A 25663-nucleotide genomic window follows, 5' to 3' on the forward strand; every position below is an offset into this window, starting at 1 on the left:
GAGGCTCAGGGACAGCATCCAGGCTGAGTTCAAGTCCCAAGAGGGGCAAAAAAAAATTAACATCATGATTATGTCCTGCTTTTCCACACAATATAGAAAATCTGATTTTCGACAGGTATTAGATTATTTTAAAGGGTTAATTTTGTTAGAATAATGGAAATATGCTTATGTTAAAACAAGAGTCCTAAACAAAAAAAAAATTAAGATTTTAACATTTAACAAAGAAAACTCCCCTATGAACCATGAACAATAAAAGCAGAACTGAGGGTAGGCTGGACAGGAATCAATCATATGGCATCCAAATCAGATTGACAAGTCTGAAGTTAAATCTTTCCAAAGCCCATATGAATTCTGCTCAAATCTGTCTTCCATTCAAGAAACAGTAGGCACCAGAGCCACGACAACTTGAGAAAACACCAGCTGTGCAGTACAGAACAGAGCAAGTAAAACAAATGACACACCAAACCTTCCACAGGAAACCAAACAAATGGCACCCGGAGAAGACTCGTGTTTCTTAGGAAATTCAGAGCTTCTCCCTATTTCACTATCCATTTCAAGGAATTCCTATGTGTTTGTTTTCAAATTCTTAGTTGGAATAATTTCTCAAAGCATGTTTGCCTCTAGCATGGATTATCATACTTCTTTACAAGACTGAAGACTTGTACAGGCTTGTCGTTTTAAGATTTTATAAATATGTTTGCTTTCCTGGATGATTGTGTAAATTATAATAACTTCCTCTCTTGAAGAAATATAAAACTAACCAAATCTTCAGATAAGTCCAAATAACCTATAAATACAGACTGAAAAAGTCAGCAGAGCCAACCATTTCTATAGAAAGAAAATGGAGAATAATTCTTGTTCATGTACTGGCATATCTTACTAGTTGGCTTTTTCCTCCCCAAACACCATCTTTTGAGTTACTCACCGTGAAACCTCTGCAGCAGGTATTCCATAAGAGAAGTCAGTGGTAAGACCAGAAGAGCCAAAGCAAAGGCTACATTGAAATTCAGAAATCCATTAATCAAATAAAAGTACCAGGGTTCCGTACCTAAAGAAAAAAAAAGGTAAGGAGCCATTAATGGTGTCTTCAATACCCACAGTATTGACTCTTCATGATCTTTGTTCAATTAACATGAAGGATCCAGCACCCCAAGTAAAGAATGAGAGACGTGTCTACCCCTTTTCACGCTCAGCCACACACAGGAAGCATAAGAGCAGAAGATGGGAAGAAAGAAGTTTGGTCAAGATGCTTTATCTAGAAATCAAGTTTTAAATGTTCAGCTATATTTCATATCTGTAGAAAATATACTCTATCTTCTGCTCTTCTACTACAAAGACATAGAGCTCCTCTTTTCCAAAGGATAAAGCAACAAGGGACCATTTAGAAGCAGAGACACAGCCCTAAATAGACACCAAATTAGCAAAAGGCTTGATTTTACACTTGTCTCCAGAACCATGAAAAATGCATTTGCTCTTTATAAATCACCCAGACTCAGGCATTTTGTTATGAGAGACAAATACACTAAGACAAAAATTTCACCCTACCTAGCCTGAAGTACCATACCTAAACAGGAATAATACTTTCTGAAACCACCGAACAATTTAAATAGGTTAAGAACACAGGACCACATAGAGCTAAAAACAAAAACAAAAACAAGCAACAACAACTACAACAAATTGCCATTTGAATGTAATTACTCTCTCAGCATTCTGCAGACCAAGAGAAACTAATAAATGAAACTTGGTTGGAGCTACTCAGTCTCTCCCACTTTGTTCTCATCTGCTTATAGGGATTACTTACATTCTAGCATCACAAAAAGCAACAACTCATGTTTTTATGGTTCATGTTCAGAGACCCAAGCCCTGCTCAGAGGCCTGAAGGACTCAGAATGAAGCAATCTGACAGAAAACACAAGCTTCACACACATTTTTACCCTTTAATTCACAATCCTTAAGTCAGAATATTGAGCCAGCCCGCTCTGTGCCGGTGGTAGGTTCTTCTATCAGGTGTGACTGACATGTGAGGGTTTAATCACTGTCTGACACCCTCCTTGCACCACAGCAATTTTCTGTAATTCACATCGCTGAAAGGGCAATCAGAAGCCAGATGCTGGTGGCTCACGCCTGTAATCCTAGCTACCTAGGAGGCTGAAATCGGAGGACTTCAGTTCAAAGCCAGCCCGGGCAAGTAAGTCCGTGAGACTCTTATCTCTAATAAACCACCACAAAACTGAAAGTGCTGCTGTGGCTTAAGTGGTGGAGTGCTAGCCTTGAGCTGAAGAGCTGAGGGACAGTAACCAGGCCCAGAGTTCAAGCCCCACAACCTACAAAAATAAAGGGCAATCAGGAGATAGAGGAGTCTTCAGGAAAAAAACAACAACAACAACAAAAAACACTGGCATTTCTGCAGCTTGCACAACAAAAGAAGATTAGGAACCAAAGTCCTAATTCAAGAAATAGAGGAGGAGTAAAAGGGAAGGGAGTACCTTAAGTAGGCAGGGTACATGATAAATACAATGACTGAGGTTGTTAGGAGCAGAGGCACTGTCCAAGGATGTATTTATTAGAGACTTTTTTTTTTTTTTTGGTCAGTTGTGGGAGTTGAACTCTGAGCCTGGGGGCTATCCCTCAGCTCTTCAGCTCAAGGCTAGCGCTCTACCACTTGAGCCACAAGCGCCACTTCTGGTTTTCTAGTGGTTTATTGGAGATAAGTGCCTCACAGCCTTTCCTGCCCCGGCTGGCTTTGAACCATGATCCTCAGATCTCAGCCTCCTAAGTAGCTAAGATTACAGGCATGAGCCACCACACCTGGCATTATTAGAGACATTTTTAATCTTTCATTCTATTTAACTGTTTAGTTTACATAAAAAGATGGGTTTAGTTACAAAACAGAGGTTATGTCTGCTGTGAATATTAACAACATATTGCCTAAACTGAGCTTTCTAGTTAGAATCAAGCATCACCGTCTCCTGACCCACTATGTGGATGGATGAAATGCTATCAACCTCTGACGGGCCTTTTTTCTTAACAGAATTCTAGAAATCTGAGCCTGTAAAAAAAAAAAAAAAAAAAAAAAAAAAAAAAAGAATGAATAAGCAGAGAGAAGGGGAGCATCCTTTGTATCATGCATCACAGATGCACAGCCTCCACAGAAAAGTCTTTTTCTCTGATATTTGCAAATACAGATTGCTTTTTCAGAGAAGCTCTTTAGTTTCTAGCTAGTACTTGTCGCCACCACAACTTGCTGTATGATGTGTTTTCATCTAGATATTATATACTCTGTGATATAGAACCAAAAGAATTAAGTTGGTAAACCCAATCATTTTTATGTATTGGGGGGGCCAAAATCAAGTTGCCAACAAGGCTGTAAACATTTCGTAACAGACTACTCTTTCCCTGGAGAATGGAGCAAAAAACCTGAGAATAAGCCAAAAGTGAAGAAAGTTCAAGTGGCCAGTCTTAAAAATAAGGGCAAAGAGGACACTTCTGTTGACTAGTGTTCTCTACTTGGTAAGACACTCACTGCCTTAGGGGGGCAAATGGAACATAAACTTTTATCTCTATCCAGGGAGTTGCTCAATGCTGATGCTCACAAAGCATCAAAGCTGAACTTGTAGAAAAAGCACATCTGAATGACAAGCTAAGCACTGAACTGTGCAAGAGGTAAGGTGAGAGCAAGCTGGCAGCAGAATCTGCAGGGGAGTGACTCACCCATCTCCCTCTTTATGGAAAGTACCTCAGTTCCTTTTACTCAGATGAGCTATGGGGGGCTTTTAAAAAAAGCTAAAAAGAGAAGGAATAATGTTGATTGTCCCACAGACTGAACGAAGGGGAACCTTTTCACAGAACTGTAATTTTATAAAGCTGCAGGAACTAAATTATAATAAATCATCCTTATAAATGTCACATTTGAACCACCAAGAGGGAAAAGCCAGCAAGGTTCCACAGAAATGATTAACAAAGGAGAAAAGGCTCTAGAATAGTTCTGCCTCATGTTGAGTCAACTCTAAGCAGGCCTCAGGACACCTCCTGGGCCTTCCCCCTCCACTCCACTGGGGCAAAAGGAGGAAACAGCTAGCCTTCTAACAAGGCAATTCACCTTCACCTTCTGAAACTTCCTGTCTCATGACCTGAAAGATGTTGATAAAACACTGGCACCAAGCTAAGCTTCAGAGTGGTATCCCTGAGTAAACCTTCTGTCTTACCTCAGGGATTTTCCCATAAGGGCCCTATAAAACCTTTGCCAAGGCATGGACTCCTCAGAGTACCACCAGACAAAAATACTCATGGACATCAATATCTGAGTCCTTGAAATGTTACCAGAGGCAAAATCAATCACTTCCTTCTCTACTGTGCTAACTTTTACCTGCTAATCTTTGACCTTAAAGAGATATTTGTTCATGACTGTGCAATTTTAGTCTACACTACTCTAAATCTCTAAATGTCCTAAATGCTAAGTATTATTTACTTAGTCCACTCTTCCTTTCAACACTCCATGTGAAACAGCCTGCCAGTATGCATGTCGCTCTGCTATCCCAGCCCTCCACAGGCTCCCCGTGCCTGATCACCCTTTAAGTCAATGCATGGAACTACAAAAGTTAGCTTCATCCATTCCTTGGGTCAAATCTTAACCTCTGCTACTCTCAACACATGCTCCCTGTTTTTGCAAGCTTATTTTCCTGTCCTGTCACAGTGGCCAAATTGTTGGTTGTGTTAGTTTACTAAGGGTGCTTTCAGTAGAAAAGCTGCAGGCGTGGGAGTAAGACAGCTCTGGGCTTTCTTCCCATCCCTGTAATTATTTTTTTAAGTATTTTTTAATTTTTACCTTGGATGGTGGGTTCCTCACTATCAGCTCAGCTTTCTCACAGGGCAAGAAGGATAAATAATGCCTATCTCACAGAATTTGGGGAAGGGAAAGTAGACAGTACATAAAATTTCTGGCACAAAATACACAATAAACAGAAAGTTGTAACTAATATCTGTGAAGAGACACTCCTTTTCCTTTACTTCAAAAGAAAGAAGTCAGCTCACATGGGGAATATCATTAAAATATGCTAGCGATAAGTAAGGTACCAGTGGCTCACACCTGGAATCCTAGCTACTCAAGAGGTTGAGATCTAAGGCTCAAGGTTTGAAGCCAGCTCAGGCAAGGAAGTCTATGAGGCTTTTATCTCCAATTTACTATCAAAAAAGCCAAAAGTGAAGCTGTGGCTCAACTGGTAGAGTGCTGGCCTTGAGCAAGAGAAGCTCAGGAATAATAACCAGGGACTGAGTTCAGCCCCAGGACAGGCATGTGCACACGTACACGCACGCACACACACAAATGGTATGTTATCTAGTCCCCAAAATGTAGACTGATTCAACTAGGAATAATGGAGAAAATAAGTATTTATATAACAATCATAATGGAGAGACTGAAGACATGTTCATAAAACTAGAATAGTTTCCACCAAAAATTCAATCAAACCTGTAAAAGTAATGTTTAAGAGAATAATCCACTACTTGATCTTTGTTCTTCAGCAGTTTTTACACATGATAATCCATCTGAAGTGTACCCCATTCCAGCACTTTCTAGGCAAATACCTACTCCTCCTCCTGGGCACAGACCTCATACCTTTCCTAATATCAGCAGAAGGATTTGCTCCCTACCATCCTGAAGCACCTAACATACTGTCCCATTAATTATTGTGTTTCTGCAGCTTTCTAAGGGCCTGAAGCAAGTGCTCAAAGTCAATTTATTCAATTATTCTTTTAAAAAAGTTTTTTTTGTCAGTTGTGGGGCTTGAACTCTGGGCCTGGGTACTGTCCCTCAGCTCTTCAGCTCAAGGCCAAGCACTACCCTTTAAGCCACAGCTCTAGTTCCAGTTTTCTGGTAGTTTATTGGAGATAAGGGTCTCATGGACTTTCCTGCCCAGGCTGGCTTTGAACCACAATCCTCAGATCTCAGCCTCCTGAGTAGCTAGGATTACAGGCATGAGCCTCCAGCATCCAGCTTCAGTGATTCTTTAACTGAAGTCTATCTACATATGCAGAAAGTAGGCTTGTACTTATACAAGAGAAATGGCACCAAAAGATGTATACAGAAACGGTCAGTACAAACCATTTTTAATGTCCAGATAAAGTGTGTATCTAACATATTTAATGGGGCATCTAGACCAGGAAACTCATAAAATAGCCAGTATAATGCAAGCTAGTGTCAAACATTTAAGCAGCAGGAAGAGCTGAGTTTCTAAGACAGAAGACACACTGTCTCATTATTTGATAACCGTATAGGATAAAAGACTCGTGCCATTTACCAAATGGAAGCAATGTTCACAAAATATTTACATCTGTTCATCTTAATTGGTATCAAGAAATGCCCAAGCCATCACCACAATATGTCTAACCAAGGTGGTTCTGGGACACAACTGCAATTAAGGCACTCAAAAATTCACTCATCCATTTATTCATTTGTTCATTCATACATTGTCAACAATTTTTTTTTACTGTAAACCTAGAATATATAGGGGATTCTACTTCTAAGATGAAAGCAATATTCTCCAAGTAAGCTACACACACAAAAAAAGTTAATACTCTTTCCACAAATGAAAATCAGAAGAAAAAGAAACCGTCAGATTCAAAGATAAGGTAAAAACACAAAATGTCTACTAGCAAGGAGCAGCTCCCTAAAGGCAGCTGACCACAGCATTCTAGCTGTAGTCCTGATTGTGGCCCATGTAACAATCCCCACTGTCCCAACAAACTTATTTTTTATCTAAAATAGCAGGTCATCAAAGTAGGAAGGAAAAAGTCCCAAAGACGCTTTTTCAGTAAAACACGGCTGAATGGAATAGCAAATGCCACAGTCCATGGAAAGACCATAGACTGTGCTAAGGCCTAACCAACCACCATTATACTAAAAACACAAACTCACACCAAAATTGATTTTCCTTCCCTACTGTCTCCATCTATCTGATCAGTAGATTAAAAAGCCTCACCAACCTAAAGAGGCCAGAGAAAATACAGCCCTGTTATAAACCCTCACAAAAGGTTTTTATAAACAAGCAATCAAAATATCAACATCAGCCAGGCGTCAGTGGCTCATGTAATCCTAGTTACTCACAAGGCTGAGATCTAAGGATCAAAGTTCAAAGCCAGTCCACAAAAATGAAATAAAGATTTTTTTGTTTTTTTAAAAAAAAAAAGCCAGTCAAGGCAGGAAAAGTCTGTAAGACTCTTATCTCCAGTTCACCACCAAAAATCTAGAAGTGGCACTGTGGCTCAAAGTGGTAGAGTGCTAGCCTTGAGCAAAAACGCTAAGGGACAGCACCCAGGCCCTCAGTTCAAGCCCTACAACAACAACAACAACAACAACAATCAACATCTAATAAATTATTTATGAAAATGGAGAAGCCAATTTTTCAGAATTAACACAAACTCAATCTATTCCTCAATACAGAATGGGATACATCTAAATCAGTATTTACCACACAACCCATATTTTATTGGTTTTATTGTCTCCAGAAGTCAAATAAAATTTTACAAGTAAACCAAAAACAATGGGCAATTTAAATTTGCCAACTTTTCCTGGCTGAAGAGAGACATCTAGAGGCAAAAGCTTAAAACTGGAGGCTTTTCACCTATCCTTGGGAATCTAGGAAATAAAAAGGAGTCTTTTAAAGTTCTTTCATTTAACAACTTCTCTTCAACTATGTGGTTTGTGAATTCAATTCACTGAATACAACACTATTTATTTTAGCCTGTTACTTGCCACCTAAGATGATAATATTCTCTAAATCTCAGGAAGCTCAAGTATCTCATTCAGATTCTTACTTTCTTTTTTTTTTTTTCGGTCGTGGGGCTTGAACTCTGGGCCTGGGCGCTGTCCCTCAGCTCTTCAGCTCAAGGCAAGTGCTCTACCACTTGAGCTACAGTGCCACTTCCGGTTTTCTGGTGGTTTATTGGAGATAAGAGTCTCACGGTCTCTCCTGCCCGGGCTGGCTTTGAACCGCGATCCTCAGATCTCAGCCTCCTGAGTAGCTAGGATTACAGGTGTGAGCCACCAGCACCCGGCTCAGATTCTTACTTTCAAGCTCCTCAGACAAACTATTGGATCTACTAGCAATGTGGCCAAGGCACATGGAAAGGGCTGGCAACATCACAAATTTATAGGAAGGAAGAGAGAGAATATCGACTGCTTTGTAGCAGAGTCAGGACATTCATATATATAGAAAAGTCTAAGGATCCCCAAAAGATTAAAACAGAAGAAGCTATATTTATTTGATTTATTTATTATTATAGGTTCTGGGGCTTGATCTCAGTGCCTTGGCACTTCCCTGAGCCTTTTTGTGCTCAAGGCTACCACTCTATGACTTTGAACCACACCACCACTTCCAGTTTTCTGGTGATTAACTGGAGATAAGAGAGTCTCATAGACCTTCCTGCCCAGGCTGGCTTTGAATCATGATTCTCAGATCTCAGCTTCCTCAGTAGCTACAATTTATTATAGGTGTGAACCACTGGCACCTAGCTATTTATTTGAATGTTAAAAAGTGTCTCCCTTGCAAAATATTTACTGATTTGGCTAATTTAATGGGAAGATATCTAGCTAATTCCCCTATAACTGTTCATTCTAATGTCCTCAGAAGTCAAGTAAAACAAAAGGGATGCGGGAGAAAGGTGGTGATGGGGTACAGTATTCACCTCAAACTAAAGGCATTCAATTTTTCTCTTAACACTAAACTGACCAAGCCACCAACCCTCTTTTACTGACTCCATTCTCATTTGCTACACCTTGCAGATTTCCAAACTTTCTCCTCTAATTCCCGATACTAAATATGCATGTTTAAAAGAAAAAAAGTGGCATCAAATGTGTATATGCATAGAAATTATATGGAGGAGTATTCTCCCAAATATTAATTAGCTATATAATATGATGGGGTTGGATTATTTTCTTTTTGTTACCTGGATTTTCCTTTGTTTTTTGTTTTGTCAATCCTAGGGCTTGAACTCAGGGCCTAGGCTCTGTCCCTGAGCTTCTTTTGCTAAAGACTAGCACTCTACCCACTTGAGCCACAGCAACACTTCTGGCTTTTTCTGTTTATGTGGTACTGAGGAATGGAACCCAGGGCTTCATGCATGCTAGGCAAACACTCTACCACTAAGCCACATTCCCAGTCCTATTACTTGGATTTTCTAACAAGAGAAAAAAGTAACTTTTAGGAGGGAGGGGAGAAGCATCAAAAGCTGTGGTACACCCAACCATTCTCAAAATTCTAACCCTAAAACTAGAAATAATCAATAGGAGGATAGAGAGCCAATATCTGAGTATCCCATAATCAAAGGGAAGTAGTAGTAGCTACCTGTCCTCACTGTGCTCCATTCAAATGTCATTCTATTTTTAAGTAAGAAGACTTCCAGCAAAGACAAATTGTATTTGATGAAATAAGACAGCTGAATTAAAGTGTTGAAGCCCTGATACATTAAGCTACTTTCTAACCCTTCCCCAGATTTTATAAAAACTTACCATAAAGATCAGGTCCATGAGAAGTGAAGACATTATACAAAACAATGTTGAGAGGGGCAATCACCAACTTCCCGTAATAGTAGCTGTCGATGACCACCACAGGCACCTAAAACAACAACACACACACAACAATTAGAGTTTTGTTCTGGGATTATTCTCAAAATGTTAATAGATAAACCTGTGAATGTAAAACAAAATGAATTCTGAATGTTTTCTTTTCCCACATCAGAAGTTGCTTTCATCATAACATGAGAACAAAACAAAAAAGAAAACTCACCAGGAAGAGAATTAGGGCCACCAGTGACCAACGAAGGAAACTCTTCCACCTGTGTTTCATGACCAGCAAATCGAAGGCAATTGGCAAACTATTTAACAGAAAAAACCAAAGTGGGGAGGTAAGTAAAATGTTTATAGATCGATCTCATTCACACGCACACACACCTATGCTGAACTGAGAATAAAACATCTCTACCAGTGGCAGAAAGGGAAGAAAGCTGGTATGTGAAAGTACATCTTCTCTTCATTGGACCCATTAGAGCTAAGCATGCCACAGACACTCAGGAAACAAATAGTGAGCTACTGTGTAATGGACATTTCAAATATATCAGTTAAAAGAAACCAGAGATTCCCTTGAACATGGTGTAAACTAGAGCAAAAAAGAAGGAAACAGATCTTTAGCCTGAGTAGCAGGAAAATGCACAGCACAAGGTAGAAAGTGAGAAAATCAGCTGTAGTCAAAAAGGCCTGGATACAAGAGAAGTATAATCTCAACACAAATTACTCAAACCCTTGGGATCTTCTTAAAGCACTAATGATTGTAATTCTCAGAGTTTTCTATGATTAAAGAATATTTATAGATTATCTCTTTGTTGCTTTGTATGTCCCTCCCCCACAGTATAACCCCTGCTTTCACTATATTTGATGTCAGTATAACTTGTAGAGGAGATGGGGAAAAACCAGTTGTTTAAGGATACAGGTGGACCTGTTGCAACAATGAGAAGTACAAGTTGTCATGTCCAAAACGAGCTTTACAACGTCGGTGTGGGGGGGGGGGGGGGCAAGGGGGGTAAGGCGAAGGATTGGGATTGAGGGGAAAGGGGGAGGCTGGGAAGGGATGTGAAGGGTAAACAAAGGAGGAGGCTGCAATGCTTGGTAAGAAATGTATGCATTATCCTGCCCATGTAATTGTAACTCCTCTGTACAGTATGTTCACAAATAAAATTAAATTTAATTTAAAAAAAAGAAAAAGGAAAAAAAAAGAATATTTATAAATCTAACAGGTAGATATTTAATAGTTACCATTTAAATTAGGATTAATCATAACAACAAGTATTTTAATATGCTTTGCCAGGCACCAGTGGCTCATGCCTAAAATCCTAGATACTCAGGAGGCTGAGATTTGAGGACAAAGGTTCGAAACCAGCCCAAGCAGGAAAGGCCATGAGACTTTTACCTCCAGTTAACTACCAAAAAAAGTCAGAAGTGGTGCTGTGGCTCAAGATGTAGAGTATTAGCCTTGAGCACAAAAGCTCAGGGACAGTGCCCAGGCCCTGAGTTTAAGCCCCAGGACTTGGTACAAAAAGAAAAGATGGGGGCTGGGAAGATGGCTCAATGGTAGAGTGTTGGCCTTGCATGCATGAGTCACTGGGTTCGATTCCTCAGCACCAATAAGCAGAGTGCTAACCTTGAGCTGAGGGACAGCACCCAGGCCCAGAGTTCAAGCCCCACAACTGACCGCCCACCCCAAAAAAAGAAAAAAAGAAAAAGAAAAGAAGGGAAAAGGAAGGGGAATGTGGCTTAGTGGTAGAATGCTTGCTTAGCATGCATGAAGCCCTGAGTTAGATTCCTCTGTACCACATAAACAGAAAAAAGCCAGAAGTGGTGCTGTGGCTCAAGTGATAGAAGTGCTAGTCTTGAACAAAAGCTTAGGGACAGAGGCCAGGTCCTGAGTTCAAACCCCAGGACTGGCAAAAAGAGAAAGAAAAAGGAAAAGAAAAAGAAAAAGAAAAAGAAAGGGGAGGAAGGAAGGAAGGAAGAGGAGCTTTTAAAAAAATGAAGAAATATGCTTTTACTTCTCAGTATTTTTGTCAAACTAATTCATTTAACTTTAGGTGCTACCTACACAACTTGGAGCTAATCCAAAATTAGGATTTGCCATTAAGTCCAGTGACATATGGGACACTATGATAAGCTCTTACCCAAGTGCAGCACTGAATGGCCAGCCTACAATAGTCCCAGCTGCTACTCCCAGCACAGCAATGGGAGTCTTGTCCATATACCATCCAGTCATGGCTATCAATGTAGTGTACATACAGAAGCTACTGGGAAGGAATGCTGCAAGAGGAAAGAAATGAAAGGAAGAAGGAATAAAAGTCTAAGATTCAATATCAATAATTACCAACCTACCTATATTTTGAAATGCCAATAACCAAGATTATACTCGGAGCAATGCTACTAGAAATAGTAAAGGAGTAATCTAAAACAAAACAAAACAAAACAAGCACTGGTGGCTCACAAAGGTAATCCTAGCTACTCAGGAGGCTGAGATCTGAAAATTGCAGTGTGAAGCCAGCCCAGGCAGGAAAGTCTGTGAGACTCCTATCCACCAGAAAATCAGAAGTGGCACTGTGGCTCAAAACGGCAGAGCATTAGCCTTAAGCAAAAAAGCTCAGGGACAGCACTCAGGCCTTGAGTTCAAGCCCCGTAACCAACCAACCAAACAAACAACCAAAAACAAACAAACAAAAAGAACAAGTTAAACTATGTTACTTTATCACTCCTGTATTTTGGGCACCAACACATGGTTCACAGTTATACAGTATTGCCCATACTTTTTCTCTTCCGACTGTATCTCAAATCCAAATTTACCAAAGTCCAGTTTCTCCAGAGAGACCTTAAGTTATATTTCAAAGCAGGGAATATACTTCTAAAGATTTAAGTCATTGCTGACAATTTATTTCTGAAACGTATCTCCTGGCATTCTGAAAGTGTTTGGTCCTATTATGTACCATACAGCGATCTGGGAAGGTTTCTGAAGGGCCAGGTAGGAGGCAACACTGCCTTGCATCCTGCATCCACCAACACAGATAGACTGGTCCTCAGCTCTACTCTATCTACCTCTACCACAATCTTGTCATGATATACACCAGAGAAAATGGGCATAGTCAAGGCCTCTGTAATAGCAATAAAGTATTTCACAACATGGAACAAAAATGTACATCTTCCCCTCCTGCTTCATAAGTCCTCATTACTCTAAAATTCCTTAGACTACAACAAGAACAACAAATAGAATAAGATTTAAAGACTCAGCAGGGTCTGTATCTCTGCGCCTCAACTAACATCACAAAACTAGATACTTCCAGGAAACTTCCATATAAAAATCAATGCTAAGCCAGGTGCCAGTGGCTCATGCCTGTAATCCTAGCTACTCAGGAGGCTGAGATCTGAGGATCACAGTTCAAAACCAGTCAGGGCAGGAAAGTCCATGAGATAAGAATCTCCAATAAACCACCAGAAAATCAAAAGTGGCACTGGGGCTCAAGTGTAGAGCATTCGCTTTGAGCTGAAGAGCTGAGGGACAGTGCTCAGGCCCAGGGTTTGAGCCCCACGACTGTAAAAAAAAAAAGAAAAGAAAAATCAATTCTAGTAGTAGCTAAGTAAATGAAAAAAAAAAAAAAGAAAGAAAAGAAAAAAGAAAAAATATGAGGTACAACTCTCACAGATCAATGCTAAATAATCTTGCTGCACACACACACTCTCTCTCTCTCTCTCTCTCTCTCTCTCTGGCTCTCTCTCTCCTCAGATCTCAGTCTCCTTACTAGGATTACAGATGTGAGCCACCAGCACCCTGCTTAAAGTATCTTTTAAGCTCTAGAAATCTTTTGACATGTTAAATATAAACTATGTTTGGACAAGTAGTTCCTTCAAGGCATTGGTGAGCCACGGTGAGCCCTCTCGCCTCCCTTTCACCTACCAGACGATGAACAAAACATGCCAGTGCTGAGCACCAAGAAGGCCAGCATCATTCGACTCACATGCAGCCCAAACTTCTTGCACACAGCCCTAGAAGAAAGGCAAAAACTAATTTTTCATAGCAGATTTTGGACATTTCAAATCAAATCAGTTTTTAGCACATTGATAGTAGATGTAAGTATATATTCTCTCCTTGTAGCTAGGGAGCTTCTTTCCTGTGTCTCAGTTTTTAATACATATGAAATCGCTAACAAACCTGCCAAAATAGTTCTGTATTTGATTTTCAGATCTTCGGTGATACTTCTGATGCAAGCATGTTTTTCTTAATTTGAAATGTCTGTGTAGCAAGGATTACACTGGTGCCTGGCTCTTAACCTCTTTATACTATATTCTTAGTAATTTCTTCAAATCAATCTTCCATTTTACTTATGTACTTGTTAGTGGTATCTAATCTGTTTAAATTACCTGGCTGAAGAATTTAAAATGTCAATATTAAGTACATATTACATATTTAGTACTCAATAATATATTCTCATTTCTAGAAGTTCTGATTTTTTTGAATTTGCATAATTTTGTAGTCTGTTTCTTGTTCACATTTTCAGTTCCCTCTTTCTCTTCTTTAAAACACTGAATGTACTTACCATATATTCTTACTTTAACAACACTTGATAAATGATTAACTTTCTATTGATTTTTATTTCTGGCTTTCCTGATCCTTTCTTGTGACTTCCCTGTTTTATGATTTATTTCTACCATAATTTCTTCTTACAACTTTATTTCTCATAGCTTTTTGACTTCTGGGATAGAAGTCTAGCTCATTAAAGAAATTTTCACAAGATGTCCAGAGCAATTTGGAGTAAATCTTCAACTTGGGGCATAATGGAAAAGAAGATGATTTGAATTCAAGTCCAAATCCCTAAAAAGACCAACTTGTCATTGTAATCCTCAAAGGCAATAGTGGCTTTGTTTTTTCACACATGCCAAACACTTTTTTTTTTATCTGATATAATGAGTTGGGGGGAAAATCTTTAATAATGACCATTAAGCCCAAGCACTTTTTAATGAATTGAGGTGCTATTAAAATAAAGTGTTAAAAAGGGTGGCTATTTTTACTACTGAAACACTTAAATAAATAATAGTTTCATCAATATTCAATCAACTGATAGCTATGTTGTGTAAAAAGTACTGGGTACAAATCAGAGCAGGCTTTCACATTACGAATAGTTGTCCATCAGCCAGGCTCAAGGAGAAAGGTAAGTTATTACCCTGCATTTTAGGACCAAATTTGGTTCTACTAAATCCCAGTAAGACTAACTACATATGTATTCACAGAACTAAAATTAATGGCGTGGTATTTAGTGGCAGAGTATTAATGATAAAATCAGAAGTATTTTTCCTTGTTTTTTCAACAAGACATCATATTTCAGGAGCTAGAAGTGTTTTCTATTTTGGATCACTGCTTAGACTATCAGAGGGCTGATATATTAGGCTATCTCCTAGAACTTTTAGAAGCAAAGCTTTTCTACTCACTTGTAAAAGTAAAGCTCACAAATACAGCTCACAAAAGCCAGAAGACATCGCAAAAAGTAAAACACAAGAATCTGAAAAAAACCCAGAACAAGAGAACAGAAGTCACAGAGAGAAACCAAAACATTTTTCTTTTTTTTGGCTGTGGGGCTTGAACTCTGGACTTGGGCGCTGTCCCTGCACTCTTCAGCTCAAGGCGAGTGCTCTACTGCTTGAGCCACAGCGCCACTTCTGGTTTTCTAGTGGTTTACTGGAGATGAGTCTCACAGACTTTCCTGCCTGAGCTGGCTTTGAACCTCCTGAGTAGCTAGGATTACAGGCATGAGCCACCGGTGCCCGGCGTCCACACACATTTTTCATGTCACTAGACTCCATACCTCCACCAGCATCACTCTAGCAGTGATAAGGAACTTCATTCCCTACGTTGAAAATGTCAATCGCAGCACTAATATTTTAGTTAAAACTACAAAATATCCAATTACAGGAGTAGGATTAAGTTATACTACATTTCACAGGCTATTACACAGGCATTAAAATTTATTGTGATGAATATAGTAGGAAACTTCTTTCAATATAATGCTCATTCATTCACCAACCACTTAAGAATAAGTAGTCGCAATGTTTTAAGTACCAATTATTTACAGAATACTAAGCAAAATGCATCATACAGGATTAAGATAAAACGAGGTCCTTATGAAATCTCTATATGTATGACAAAAATGGAAAGAACAGAGTAGAATGGTATTATGGCAGCCAATTTCAAATTTACATAATTTTCCTCCAATCTTCCAAACTACTGTAATGTGATTTTTATTTATTTTCTAATTAAAAGTATCAGATTAAAAATAACACAATATGGATATATCAAATTGTTTTTGCTATAAAATGTTTAGAAGCACTGAGGGCTGGATGGTAGAATACCTGTCTAGCAGGCACTAAGCCAAATGTTCAACCCCAATATTGTCTCCATCCCACAAACAAGGGTATTGAATTCCTCAGAAAATATGCCCTACACAAGAATATAAAACTTCTGTCCATTACTATAACCAACAAAATTCCAAGAATGAGTTCAATGAAGTGATGGAGATAATTACCAGTTTCATTAATTAATTCAGTGAAACATACTGAAAATCTGCTATATGATGAGCACTATTATAGATATGATTGGTGCAGTGTCTGTTTAAAGACTACTCATGGAATGGGAAAGAGAACCAACACAAAGTTAAAATTTTACATGAATTAACTAAAAGAACTACATCTGGCAAGACAATAATACCCCCATCTCTAATATCTAACTTAGTAACTGGAAGTGCTGGGTGGTACAAAAGACATGAAAAAGAATGAGGTATGAGGAACAGAAGAAAGGAAATGAAACTTAGTGTACTATTGTGGTTTGGGTATGGGTTGTGTCCCAGTGGTTCATGTGCTAGAATCCCAGTCACCAGAATGGTGATATTAAGATGGTTCACTTATAAAATGTAAGACCTAGTAAAGGGTAATAAGGTTATAGGGGTTCCACTCTCATGAAGTGATTAATGTTCTTTCATAGGACTGGATTAGCTACCTTTAGAGGGTTATGCTATAAACTAAGTACACTGTTTTCTTGAGTACACACATGCCCCTTCTGCATGTGGCCAGCTCCTGTTGGCTTTTCTGTCATGTGACAGTCAGGGAATCCTTGCCAGGACACTGGTGTCACGCTGTTGGACCCTCCAGCCACCAGAATCATGAGCCAGATAAGCCCTCTTTTTCTTCGTAACTAGCAAACTTCAGGTATTTTGCAAAAAACGGAATAAGACGTATACGCAGCTGACAAGAACCCAGGAGATTCAGCTGATGAGCCACTGACACTAATCAGGGATTTTAGTGAAATATTCAGTATTAAGACCAAAATACAACTGGGGATATAGCTGAAGTGGTAGAGTGCTTGCCTAGCAAAGATAAGGTTCTGAGCTTAAACTCCAGTATTGCCAAAAAAAAAGGAAGAAAAAAATTACTCAGAGTGAATAATGAGAAAAAAAGCAGATTGAAATAAAAAATAAATACACAGGGTCCCAGAGACTTTGTGAGATTAAATAATTATAGAAATCTAACATTCAGAGCTGGGAAGGTGGCTCAGTGTTACAGCGCTTGCCTTGCATGCATGAGGCCCTGGGTTTCATTCCTCAGAACCACATAAACAGAAAAAGCCACTGTGGCTCAAGTGGTAGAGCACTAGCCTTGAGCTGAAGAGCTGAGGGACAGCACCCAGGCCCAGAGTTCAAGCCCTATGACTGACAAAACAAACAAACAAACAAACAAACAAACAAAAACCCCCAACCAAACCTTAATATTCATGTATTAAGAGTCTTAGTAGGGAAGAAGCAAATTAGTAAGGATAATAAAATACTAAAAATCTAAAACTTTACCTATTTGGCCAAAAGCATGAATCTAAATAATCAAGAAGCAGGGCTGGGAAGGTGGCTCAGTGGTAGAGCGCTTGCCTTGCATGCCTGAGACCCTGGATTCGATTCTTCAGCACCACATAAGCAAAAAGAAAAAAGCCGGAAGGCGCTGTGGCTCAAGTGGTAGAGTGCTAGCCTTGAGCTGAAGAGCTGAGGGACAGCACCCAGGCCCAGAGTTCGCCCCATGACCAGACCCCAAAAAACAAACAAACAAACAAAAAAAAGAACCAAGAAGCAAAATAAACTCCAAAATAATCCACACCAAGACAGACTAGTCAAAAATTATAAAAACTAAGTTAAGTACCAGTTATTACTTAATTACTACTCAGCACTCAAATGAGACCTTCCTAATCCATGCACATTACCCTCTGCATTTAGAATTACTTTTTCAATATGTACGTGGTCCCCTAAACCGTATGTTCTCAGAAAGCAGGGACTTCATCATTGTTATAGTCAAAGCACTTTGATAAATAATGAATATAAATTTTTCTTTTAAAAAAAAATCCTCTTAGGTGAGCATGGTGGCTTAGGCCTATAAGCCCAAATACACAGCAGGAGGATCAATTATAACTTGAGCCCCAACAGTTCAAGACAAGTGTGAGCAACACAGCAAGACTTCACCTAAAAAAAGTGCTTTCTTCATTACAATTTTTTTTTTTTGTCCTATTCTCCGCTGTTCCAGGGAACACCTCTTAATTAGCTGTGATTGCTTTCAGGTCCCCTCCCTCACCTTATTAGTCTGTAGAATTCTTGCATGAAATGCAGCTGGCCAGGCATGAAGCAACAAATAGGCATAGGAGCGAATGGCATACACCGGGGAATATTCCCAAGTCTGAAATCCCTTCCCATAGATGAGGTAGTGTGTCTAAAAGAAAAAACAGAAGCAATCAGCCTTAAAATTCTCCCAAGTCGATGGGGACAAACAAGTCATTTAAGGATTCAGGTGGACCTGTTGCAACAATGAGAAGTACAAAATGTCATGTCAAAACCAGCTTTACAATGTCGGTTGGGGGGGGGAGGGGGGTATAATTGGGTGGGGGGAGGGGGGAGGCTGGGAAGGGAGGTGAAGGGTAAACAAAGGAGGAGGCTGCAATGCTTGGTAAGAATTGTATGCATTATCCTGCCCATGTAATTGTAGCCCCTCTGTACAGTATGTTCTCAAATAAAAAAAAAAAAAAAATTCTCCCAAGTCTAATTAAGAGGAAACAGGTGATGTTTGGGGTAAAGACATAAGTACATAAAAATACTAAGTTCTCAACATCTGAATGTAATGGATAAGAAAACAAAATTACCCAATATTAACAATTTTAACATATAAGTTCTATAAAACTGCTCTTTGGTGAACATGAAAACCTTAAGTTTTAGTCACTTAATTTTTTAAATAGCCAAAACAGAAAAATCAAAATCTTGTATCCTCCTTAAACTACTCATGCCAAGTATCTATTCTCCTTTTGCTACAAAATGTGAAAACTGTTCAATTTTCTTTAATAGGAAGTCAACATTATTCTTAACGTATAAATTAAGAAATGGAATTATTAGCATTCTATTGAGTAACATTGTTGTGGTAAACACCAGAAGGAATAAACTAAAAAAGCTAGAAGTGATCACCTGTAGAGAATGGGGTTTGAACCTGAGGAGAACTCAGAACAATTTTCCTCCAAGTTTTGTAGTGTTAACTTTAAGAACTATGTCCAGGCTGGGAATGTGGTTTAGTGGTATAGAGTGCTTGTCTAGCATGCATGAAGCCTTGGGTTCCATTCCTCAATACCTCATAAACAGAAAAAGCCAGAGGGTGCTGTGGTTCAAATGGTAACATTGAGCAAAAGAAGCTCAGGGACAATGCCCAGGCCCCGAGTTCAAGCTCCAGGACTGGCCAAAAAAAAAAACCTCCAAAAAATTGTTTTTAAAAAAGTTAAAATTGTACAAATAACACCTTTGATTTCATGCAAACTTCAATTTCATACAACCTACCAGGTAATCAACAGCTTTAATTATACAAGAGTAAAATTATTTTCCTACTAGTTAAATTGATTCCCAGGTAGGAAAGTCAAAAACAAAAGCCAAAACCAAAAATGATCCTGGAGACGTAGCTTAAGGGTGAAGCACTTGCTTTGTTTGCATAGGCAAGGACATGAGTTTAATTCCTCATCATCGCAAAGGAAAAAGAAATCACCTACTGGTTCCCAATAGTTGAATGTTTCATCACAGTCAGAGATGTTGCTCAGCAGGGCAGCGCACAACCTTGCTGACAGAAGACACTTGAAAGCGGTAGAACCGTCAGGTGCCCAGACTTGGCTTGCTTTGTTCCCAGATAACCTGCCCGGAAAGAAAGCCAAAGAAGACAAAGCCTCCATATCACATCAAGGCACTGAAGTCATTCTCAAAAAGGTAGAAGAGGGGGGTGGGGGGCGGAGAGGGATGGGAAGGGGAAACAAAGGAGGAGGCCACAATACTCGATAAGAAATGTACTATCTTGTCCATGTAATTGTAGCCCCTCTGTATGGTATTTTCACAATAAAATTAAAAAAGAAGGTAGACCCGTTTGTGCCGTCTCGTTATTTATTGTCTCATATTAGCTGCAGAAAGCGTGTTCCTCGGTAGAATGGGTGTGGAATGAAGACCCCCAGCTTTTTAAGTCATACGCGGATTTGGCTCGTGGCGTGCACGACACTCCGTTCACCGCGAGCCAGCGGCGCCTCGCCGGAGGCCCCAGGCCCTCCTCCCCGGGGCCTTCGCGAGGCTTCCCCCGCGTCCCCTCGGCTCTGACGCCAGCGGCTCCGGCCGCGCGAGGGGCAGGACCTCCTCCCACCGCGTGCGGCCGCAGCCCGCAGGCCCGGGCCGGGGGGAGAGGGGCTGCGGGTGCGGGCGGGAAGGTGCCGGGGTCCGGGCTGGGGGGCGCGGAGGGGCGAGGGCAGCCGAGGGGACCCGGACGGAAGCCCCGCGACCCGCCCCGCGCCGCCCCGCGCCGCCCCGCGCTCCCCGCGGCCCCCGCGCCCCAGCCGCCCGCCGGCCACGCCCCCGCCGCGCCCGCCCCGCACGCGTACTCGGGCCGGGGCTCCGCGCCGCCCGCCTCCCGGCTGGCCGGCTGCTTCCGTAGCTTCTTGGTGGCGGGAGCCGGGTCCCCGCCGCCTTTCAAACGCTGCCGAGCCCCTCGGCTCGCCATGGCAGCGTGAGGGGCAGAAGGTGGAGCCCGGCGCTCTAGGAAGCCGGCGGAGGCGCAGACATCGCTAGCCGGGAAACGGTGGCCGCCGAGGGACAAAAATCCTCCGACATGCGCAGAACCGGCGCGATTCGCGTCCTGGAGGCCAGAAGGCGCCTACGCAGAGACCCGGGCTATTTCTCCAGTTAATGCTCTTCCTTCGCGTTTCCTACTCACTTGACTACAATCCTGACTCCAGTCCTCTATTTAAATGAAGGCACAGATAATAGAAAGTGACTAAGTGAATAGAAGCTATTCATTCTTCTAATTTTTTTTGGGGGGGGTCTGGTCATGGGGCCTGAACTCTGGGCCTGGGTGCTGTCCCTCAGCTCTTCAGCTCAAGGTGAGCGCACTACCACTTGAGCCACAGCGCCACTTCTGGCTTTTTTCTTTTTGCTTTATGTGGTGCTGAGGAATCGAACCCAGGGCCTCAGGCATGCAAGGCAAGCGCTCTACCACTGAGCCATCTTCCCAGCTCTCATTCTTCTAATCTAGAGTCTGTCCTTCCTAGTGGAGCTGGGTACAGTAACAAACTAGTCTATGAAAGGATCACTGAATTTGACAGGAAGGACTCCAGATTATAATTTCGGATTAAACCTTACAAAATATTAAAATGGACATCAATCATACTGCTCAGTTCTCACTTGCAGCCATTAGTTACAAAATTCAAGCAGCCAGCTTGTATGTAGCTCATTTATTCATTGCCTGCTAAAGATTGGAAGCAGAAGTAAATAACCTTAAATCAGGTATGATTAGTTCCATGACTTTACTAAAGCTCAATCACAGAGAACATATTCCAGGATAATACCAACCATGGAGCACTTGCAATTTACCAAGGCAAAAAGTGTTCTAATTCCAAAACACACTGTCATAAATTGATTTTGAGATAACAGGTCAAGGTGAAGAAACTGACATATGGAAAATGAATGTAATTAATGATTTATTCAGGTTTTATTGCCTCTTCAGAAACTGGGCATCTAAAATACAAGACACTGTTTTGTTTGTTGTTTTGGTCATTACCAGGATCAAAATTCTGTGCAACTCCAAAGGGTCAGTTGTACAAAATCACCTCTTCCAGTTTATAAGAGTCATGGGTATATTTAGAGTCAATCAACAATGCTACAGTCACAAAAAAAAAGATTTTATTACAAAAATAATATTAAAAAGATTCCAGAAAGGATTACTAGTTGCAAGTTGTTCTTTTTCATCTATCCCCAGTGAAGGAATGATGAACCTATCGAAGTGTAACATGTAATTGTTGAATCTCTTTTCTAAGTTGGAACTGCATTGATGCCACCTGCTGCTTGGTGAGAGCCTTATCACAGGCCTGGTAGGTCAATCTATAGCAGAGACTAACCTGCTCAGTCTCTGGATGCTGAAAACGACCAAGGAATTGTATGGATACAATAGTGTCCTGGGACACTGCTCGGGCCACAGTGTGAAACTCTAGTTCATCAAATCCTTGCTCTTCATTTAACCAAAAACTAATATCATGCACATAGCATGGAGGATATAAGGAATAACTTTTAAAGGGTTCTATTTTCCCTGGAACAAAACTTTTCAGGAAACGGTTATCAAAGGTCCACAATATTCTCCAATCAGAGATACCCCAAACAAGCATGGTTAATAAGTCCAAGTTTATAGACACCAACACAAAGCATTGATCTTCTTCATGTGTAATGCTCATTGCAGATATGATGGTGACAGACCCAATAATCAAATCCTTGTCATAGTCCTGAACAAAATTATGAGACTTCACATGAATCATACAATCTTTTCCATTTGGTTGGAGGACAAATTCCACTGATCTGCTCAGCTTAGAGCCCTCTAGCAATGTCTGAGTTAGAAGTCTATCCAGAATGCTCTTCAGGAGATCCAGAAGTAATGAAAGACAGCTATCCTTCAGATTTTTATTAAGCCCAAGGATAAATAAAGTTTCATGAAACGCTGGCATTGTAAAAGGCAAAATATGGCACTTCCGAAACACAGGTCCGCTGAGGATGTGCAGAGAACCTGAGAGGAAGTCTGGTGCCTGGATGATAGCTTGAGCATAAACTAGAAGAGAAGACCTAAGGCACAGCTTGACTTGCCCATAGGTTCCTCCATGAGCTTCTTCCTTACCATCTCCTCTAGGACTCCTAGGAAAGCTAAGTTCTGAAAATGTAACTAGAAGGTCCTCCATTGCTTGTACTGTTTCACCAGTCAGGGAGTCATCATTTGAGTTATCTTCACAGAGACTAATCCAAAAGACAGATCGAAGGTCATAGATCTCAGAAGGGAGAATGCTGGTGTCACTCTGTGGCAATAAAGGGAAGGAACACTGCAACCTTTTTACGGAGAAGGCTGTGCCCAATTCAGCAATGATTTTTTCATTTATAGTTCTAGTAGGATGACATGAAGATGCTTCCAGGAAATTCCTGTTCAAAGACATAGAAAATAACTTTTCTCACTTAAAATAGTAAGTATAATGTGGCTAGAATTAAAAACAAATGGTTATGTGGCGAGCAATTACCCTTAAATTGGTCCTTAAAAAGAAACAAACAAAAAGCCACCTACCATAAGAAGAAATATAGCCCCTCTGCAAAAAACAAACAAACAAAAACAGTAATGCTGGAGGTCAAGTCCAGGGTATAGTAGATAAGCAAGAGCTCTACTACCCAGCTACATCCAGGGCCCAGGAGAAATAATATGTATTCCTATACTTTGGTAGCTACAAATCTAACAATAAGCCAGACTGACAAGTATTCATAGCACCAACATCATTGATAATTTATGTACTATGCATTCAAATTATGATTTTCATCAAGATAATCACAATTCAACTAGAGATGGAGGTGATTTTCAGCAAAAATAGTAGGTTACCTGTTCAGCTTTCCTGCAAGTGCTTCTGGTTCTAGAAAGGAAAACCACTGGTCTCTCAGTTTGAACCTGAAGATTCTGGATTGAGAAACTTCAAAGGGTAAACTCCGGGTGAAGATATGATTCAAAGCACCTTCTACATGAAAGGACTTATCTTGACTCCTGGCAAAAAAAGAAAGATGCAGCAGGGAGGAAGTCTGTCATTATTTTTTTTAAAAAGTGTATCTGTATGGAATCAAAAAATTGTTAGGAAAAAAAAATTTTTTTTTATCACTAGTGAGAGAGATGACAAAGGAAAAGACTACCTACCTATATCCAGTGCACTTGTACCCGGGCACAGTCTCACAGCTGAAGGGATGCACATCGCTTAAAACAAGCCCCCCCAGAGCTGCCATGGCAACCACTTGCCAACTGTTGTGCCATTCTCTCTGGGGCTTATCAGCCGGGGTTCCACCTTGTCCTTTACACAATGCCACATGTACCTCTCCTTTCTCTGCAAGAACATCTGCACAGCTAATAGAGTGGAAAACCCCAGGGGTTCATCAGGAACAGGTTGAAATTACCATATGAAGTAGCATTACACACAGTTCAGTTGAGAAATAATTAAAACCCAAACATACTTGCAAAAGTCTATGAAACCTCCAACATACAAAGTATGCTTATGCACCCAATAATATTCATCATTGCTTTGCTTCTTTAGTCCCTCTTCTTTATGTCACTAAAAGATCAGTTCTCTGCAGTGAGTTATTTAAGAAAATAAGTATTTGCTGTCTTGTAGTCCAGCATTTTGCTTGTTCACTGGAGATAGAGTCTTACAGGGATCCTCCAGGTCACAGCCTTTTAATAGGACTACAGCCATGAGTCACCGGCAACAGGCTCATTCCCCCCCGCCCCCCAAGCTTCTTCCTATCAAAATTCTGTATTTTTTATATACTAGCTTAAAATACTGCCTCTTTGAAAGGTTTAACAACTATGACACCCAATGGAGACCTCCAACAGAATCACCTATTTTGGCATAACAGCATATAGCACTATTTTATGTGAGCATCATTTTATGGAGCAGTTACTGTCCATACTGTATCTCAGATGAGAAGACAAATACTTAAGGATTAATTAAGCTTGCGTAAAGTTGTAACAACTAAGCTCTGGGCAGGATTTGAATCCTGACAATCTGGATCCTAATTCTGTGCTATTGACCTTCTGACTGTACTGACTATTACTAGTTTGTGTTAATAAAATAAGCAACCCTTTATACTCCCAGAAGTTAGTTCCTTTGGGGTTTTATAGTCTCTCCAAATATACTAATTCACACTAAGTGTGCTTTATTACATGGTTGCATGTGGTAACTATGTACATCTTCAACTTTTACTCCTCTCCCCTTCCCTCACCTCTGGAAAAACTTGGCAAGCAGATGCCTGTTCTTAGCTACTCCAGCTTTGCGTCCACAGTGCGGAAAATTAAAATAAATTCGGTCAAAGTCCCTGTCCTGTGGTTCAAAGGCATTTGCCAGTTGGGTGCAGTCCACACCGAATCGCACCTCGGTACCTGGCAAAGATAGTTTGAGGGTGAGAAAAACACACAAAAGGATGTCTTAAGATCTGAAATCAGGGTGGTGGTGGGTGGGGGGGAAACCACCTTCCAAGGAGAACCTTGCACACCAGTCTGGGCACATAGTAACTCATAGAAATTTACAAATCCCTGTGGATTTCCTATTATGATCAAGGGCAACCCGCACACTGCCTCCCATCCCATTGTTCCAACAGCTTTCCACGGGGGTGGGGGTGGGGGTGGGGGTGGGGGAGGGAGGGTGAACGGCGCCAGAAGCTGGGCGGAGCCTGGGGGAGGAGCCAGTCCCATCACCTCGCTCGCGCAGGCGCAGTAGATTCTTCCGGGTTCCCGGATCGTGAGCAAAGTCGACCGGTTGCTGGAGGCAGGTGGCTATAAGTGTAGAGTTCGGATCCAGAGTCTCGCTCAGAGCAGCCGCGAAGGAGAAATTTCCTTCTCCAACCAATAGGAGGCGCCGAGGAGCCATAGCTCCTCACCGATGCGCCTCGTTTCGGACTCTGGGCACTCTGCGGCGCTCTCTTCTGACGTCACTTCCGCATCACGTATATACGTCCGCCCCTTCCTCCCCGTCCGCCCCACTGGTTGGTGACA

The 25663-nt window shown here is 40.9% G+C and overlaps 2 protein-coding genes across 7 annotated transcripts in view; both read right to left on the reverse strand.

Moving 5' to 3' along the window:
• Alg9 (ALG9 alpha-1,2-mannosyltransferase) overlaps nt 1-20667 on the reverse strand; it is a 64722-nt gene extending 44055 nt beyond the window's left edge. For 2 of the 5 annotated variants that reach the window (XR_011375798.1, XM_070038416.1), the window contains exons 1-9: nt 20493-20667; nt 19626-19764; nt 18179-18313; nt 15008-15078; nt 13479-13567; nt 11704-11839; nt 9783-9870; nt 9506-9611; nt 926-1048 (exon numbers count right to left, since the gene is read on the reverse strand). Coding sequence is in view for 4 of the 5 variants with exons in the window: in XM_070038416.1 (XP_069894517.1) it covers nt 926-1048; nt 9506-9611; nt 9783-9870; nt 11704-11839; nt 13479-13567; nt 15008-15078; nt 18179-18313; nt 19626-19764; nt 20493-20611 (1006 nt within the window). In the remaining variant the exon portion in view is untranslated. Of the gene's footprint in view, nt 1-925; nt 1049-9505; nt 9612-9782; nt 9871-11703; nt 11840-13478; nt 13568-15007; nt 15079-18178; nt 18314-19625; nt 19765-19986; nt 20228-20492 lie in introns of those variants that run through there. The other 3 variants (XM_070038417.1, XM_070038418.1, XM_070038419.1) reach the window with 2 other exon arrangements.
• A 903-nt stretch (nt 20668-21570) lies between these two features.
• Nucleotides 21571-25646, reverse strand: Fdxacb1 (ferredoxin-fold anticodon binding domain containing 1). Of its 2 annotated transcripts, none has more exons than XM_070038420.1 (5): nt 25367-25646; nt 24895-25051; nt 23816-24019; nt 23510-23668; nt 21571-23064 (listed from the first exon to the last, which is right to left on the reverse strand). In XM_070038420.1, the coding sequence occupies exons 1-5, from the start codon at nt 25536-25538 to the stop codon at nt 21882-21884; spliced, it is 1875 nt and encodes a 624-aa protein (XP_069894521.1). In that variant the 5' UTR covers nt 25539-25646; the 3' UTR covers nt 21571-21881. The 2 variants fall into 2 exon arrangements, with proteins under 2 accessions (XP_069894521.1, XP_069894522.1); XM_070038421.1 differs by lacking the exon at nt 25367-25646 and adding an exon at nt 25142-25258.
• Between the last annotated feature and the right edge of the window lie 17 nt (nt 25647-25663).

This window comes from Dipodomys merriami, unplaced genomic scaffold (assembly GCF_024711535.1).
Source record: "Dipodomys merriami isolate MVZ:Mamm:240054 unplaced genomic scaffold, mDipMer1.0.p SCAF_29, whole genome shotgun sequence".
NCBI lineage: Eukaryota > Metazoa > Chordata > Mammalia > Rodentia > Heteromyidae > Dipodomys > Dipodomys merriami.

Coding starts and splice junctions, on each gene's coding strand:
- Fdxacb1 (XM_070038420.1), bottom strand. CDS start 25,538: ATGGCTCCTCGGCGCCTCCTATTGGTTGGAGAAGGAAATTTCTCCTTC. Junction 24,020..24,894: donor CTTGCCAAGTTTTTCCAGAG/GTGAGGGAAGGG, acceptor CCACTCTATTAG/CTGTGCAGATGTTCTTGCAG. Junction 23,065..23,509: donor CTTGCAGGAAAGCTGAACAG/GTAACCTACTAT, acceptor GTCTTTGAACAG/GAATTTCCTGGAAGCATCTT.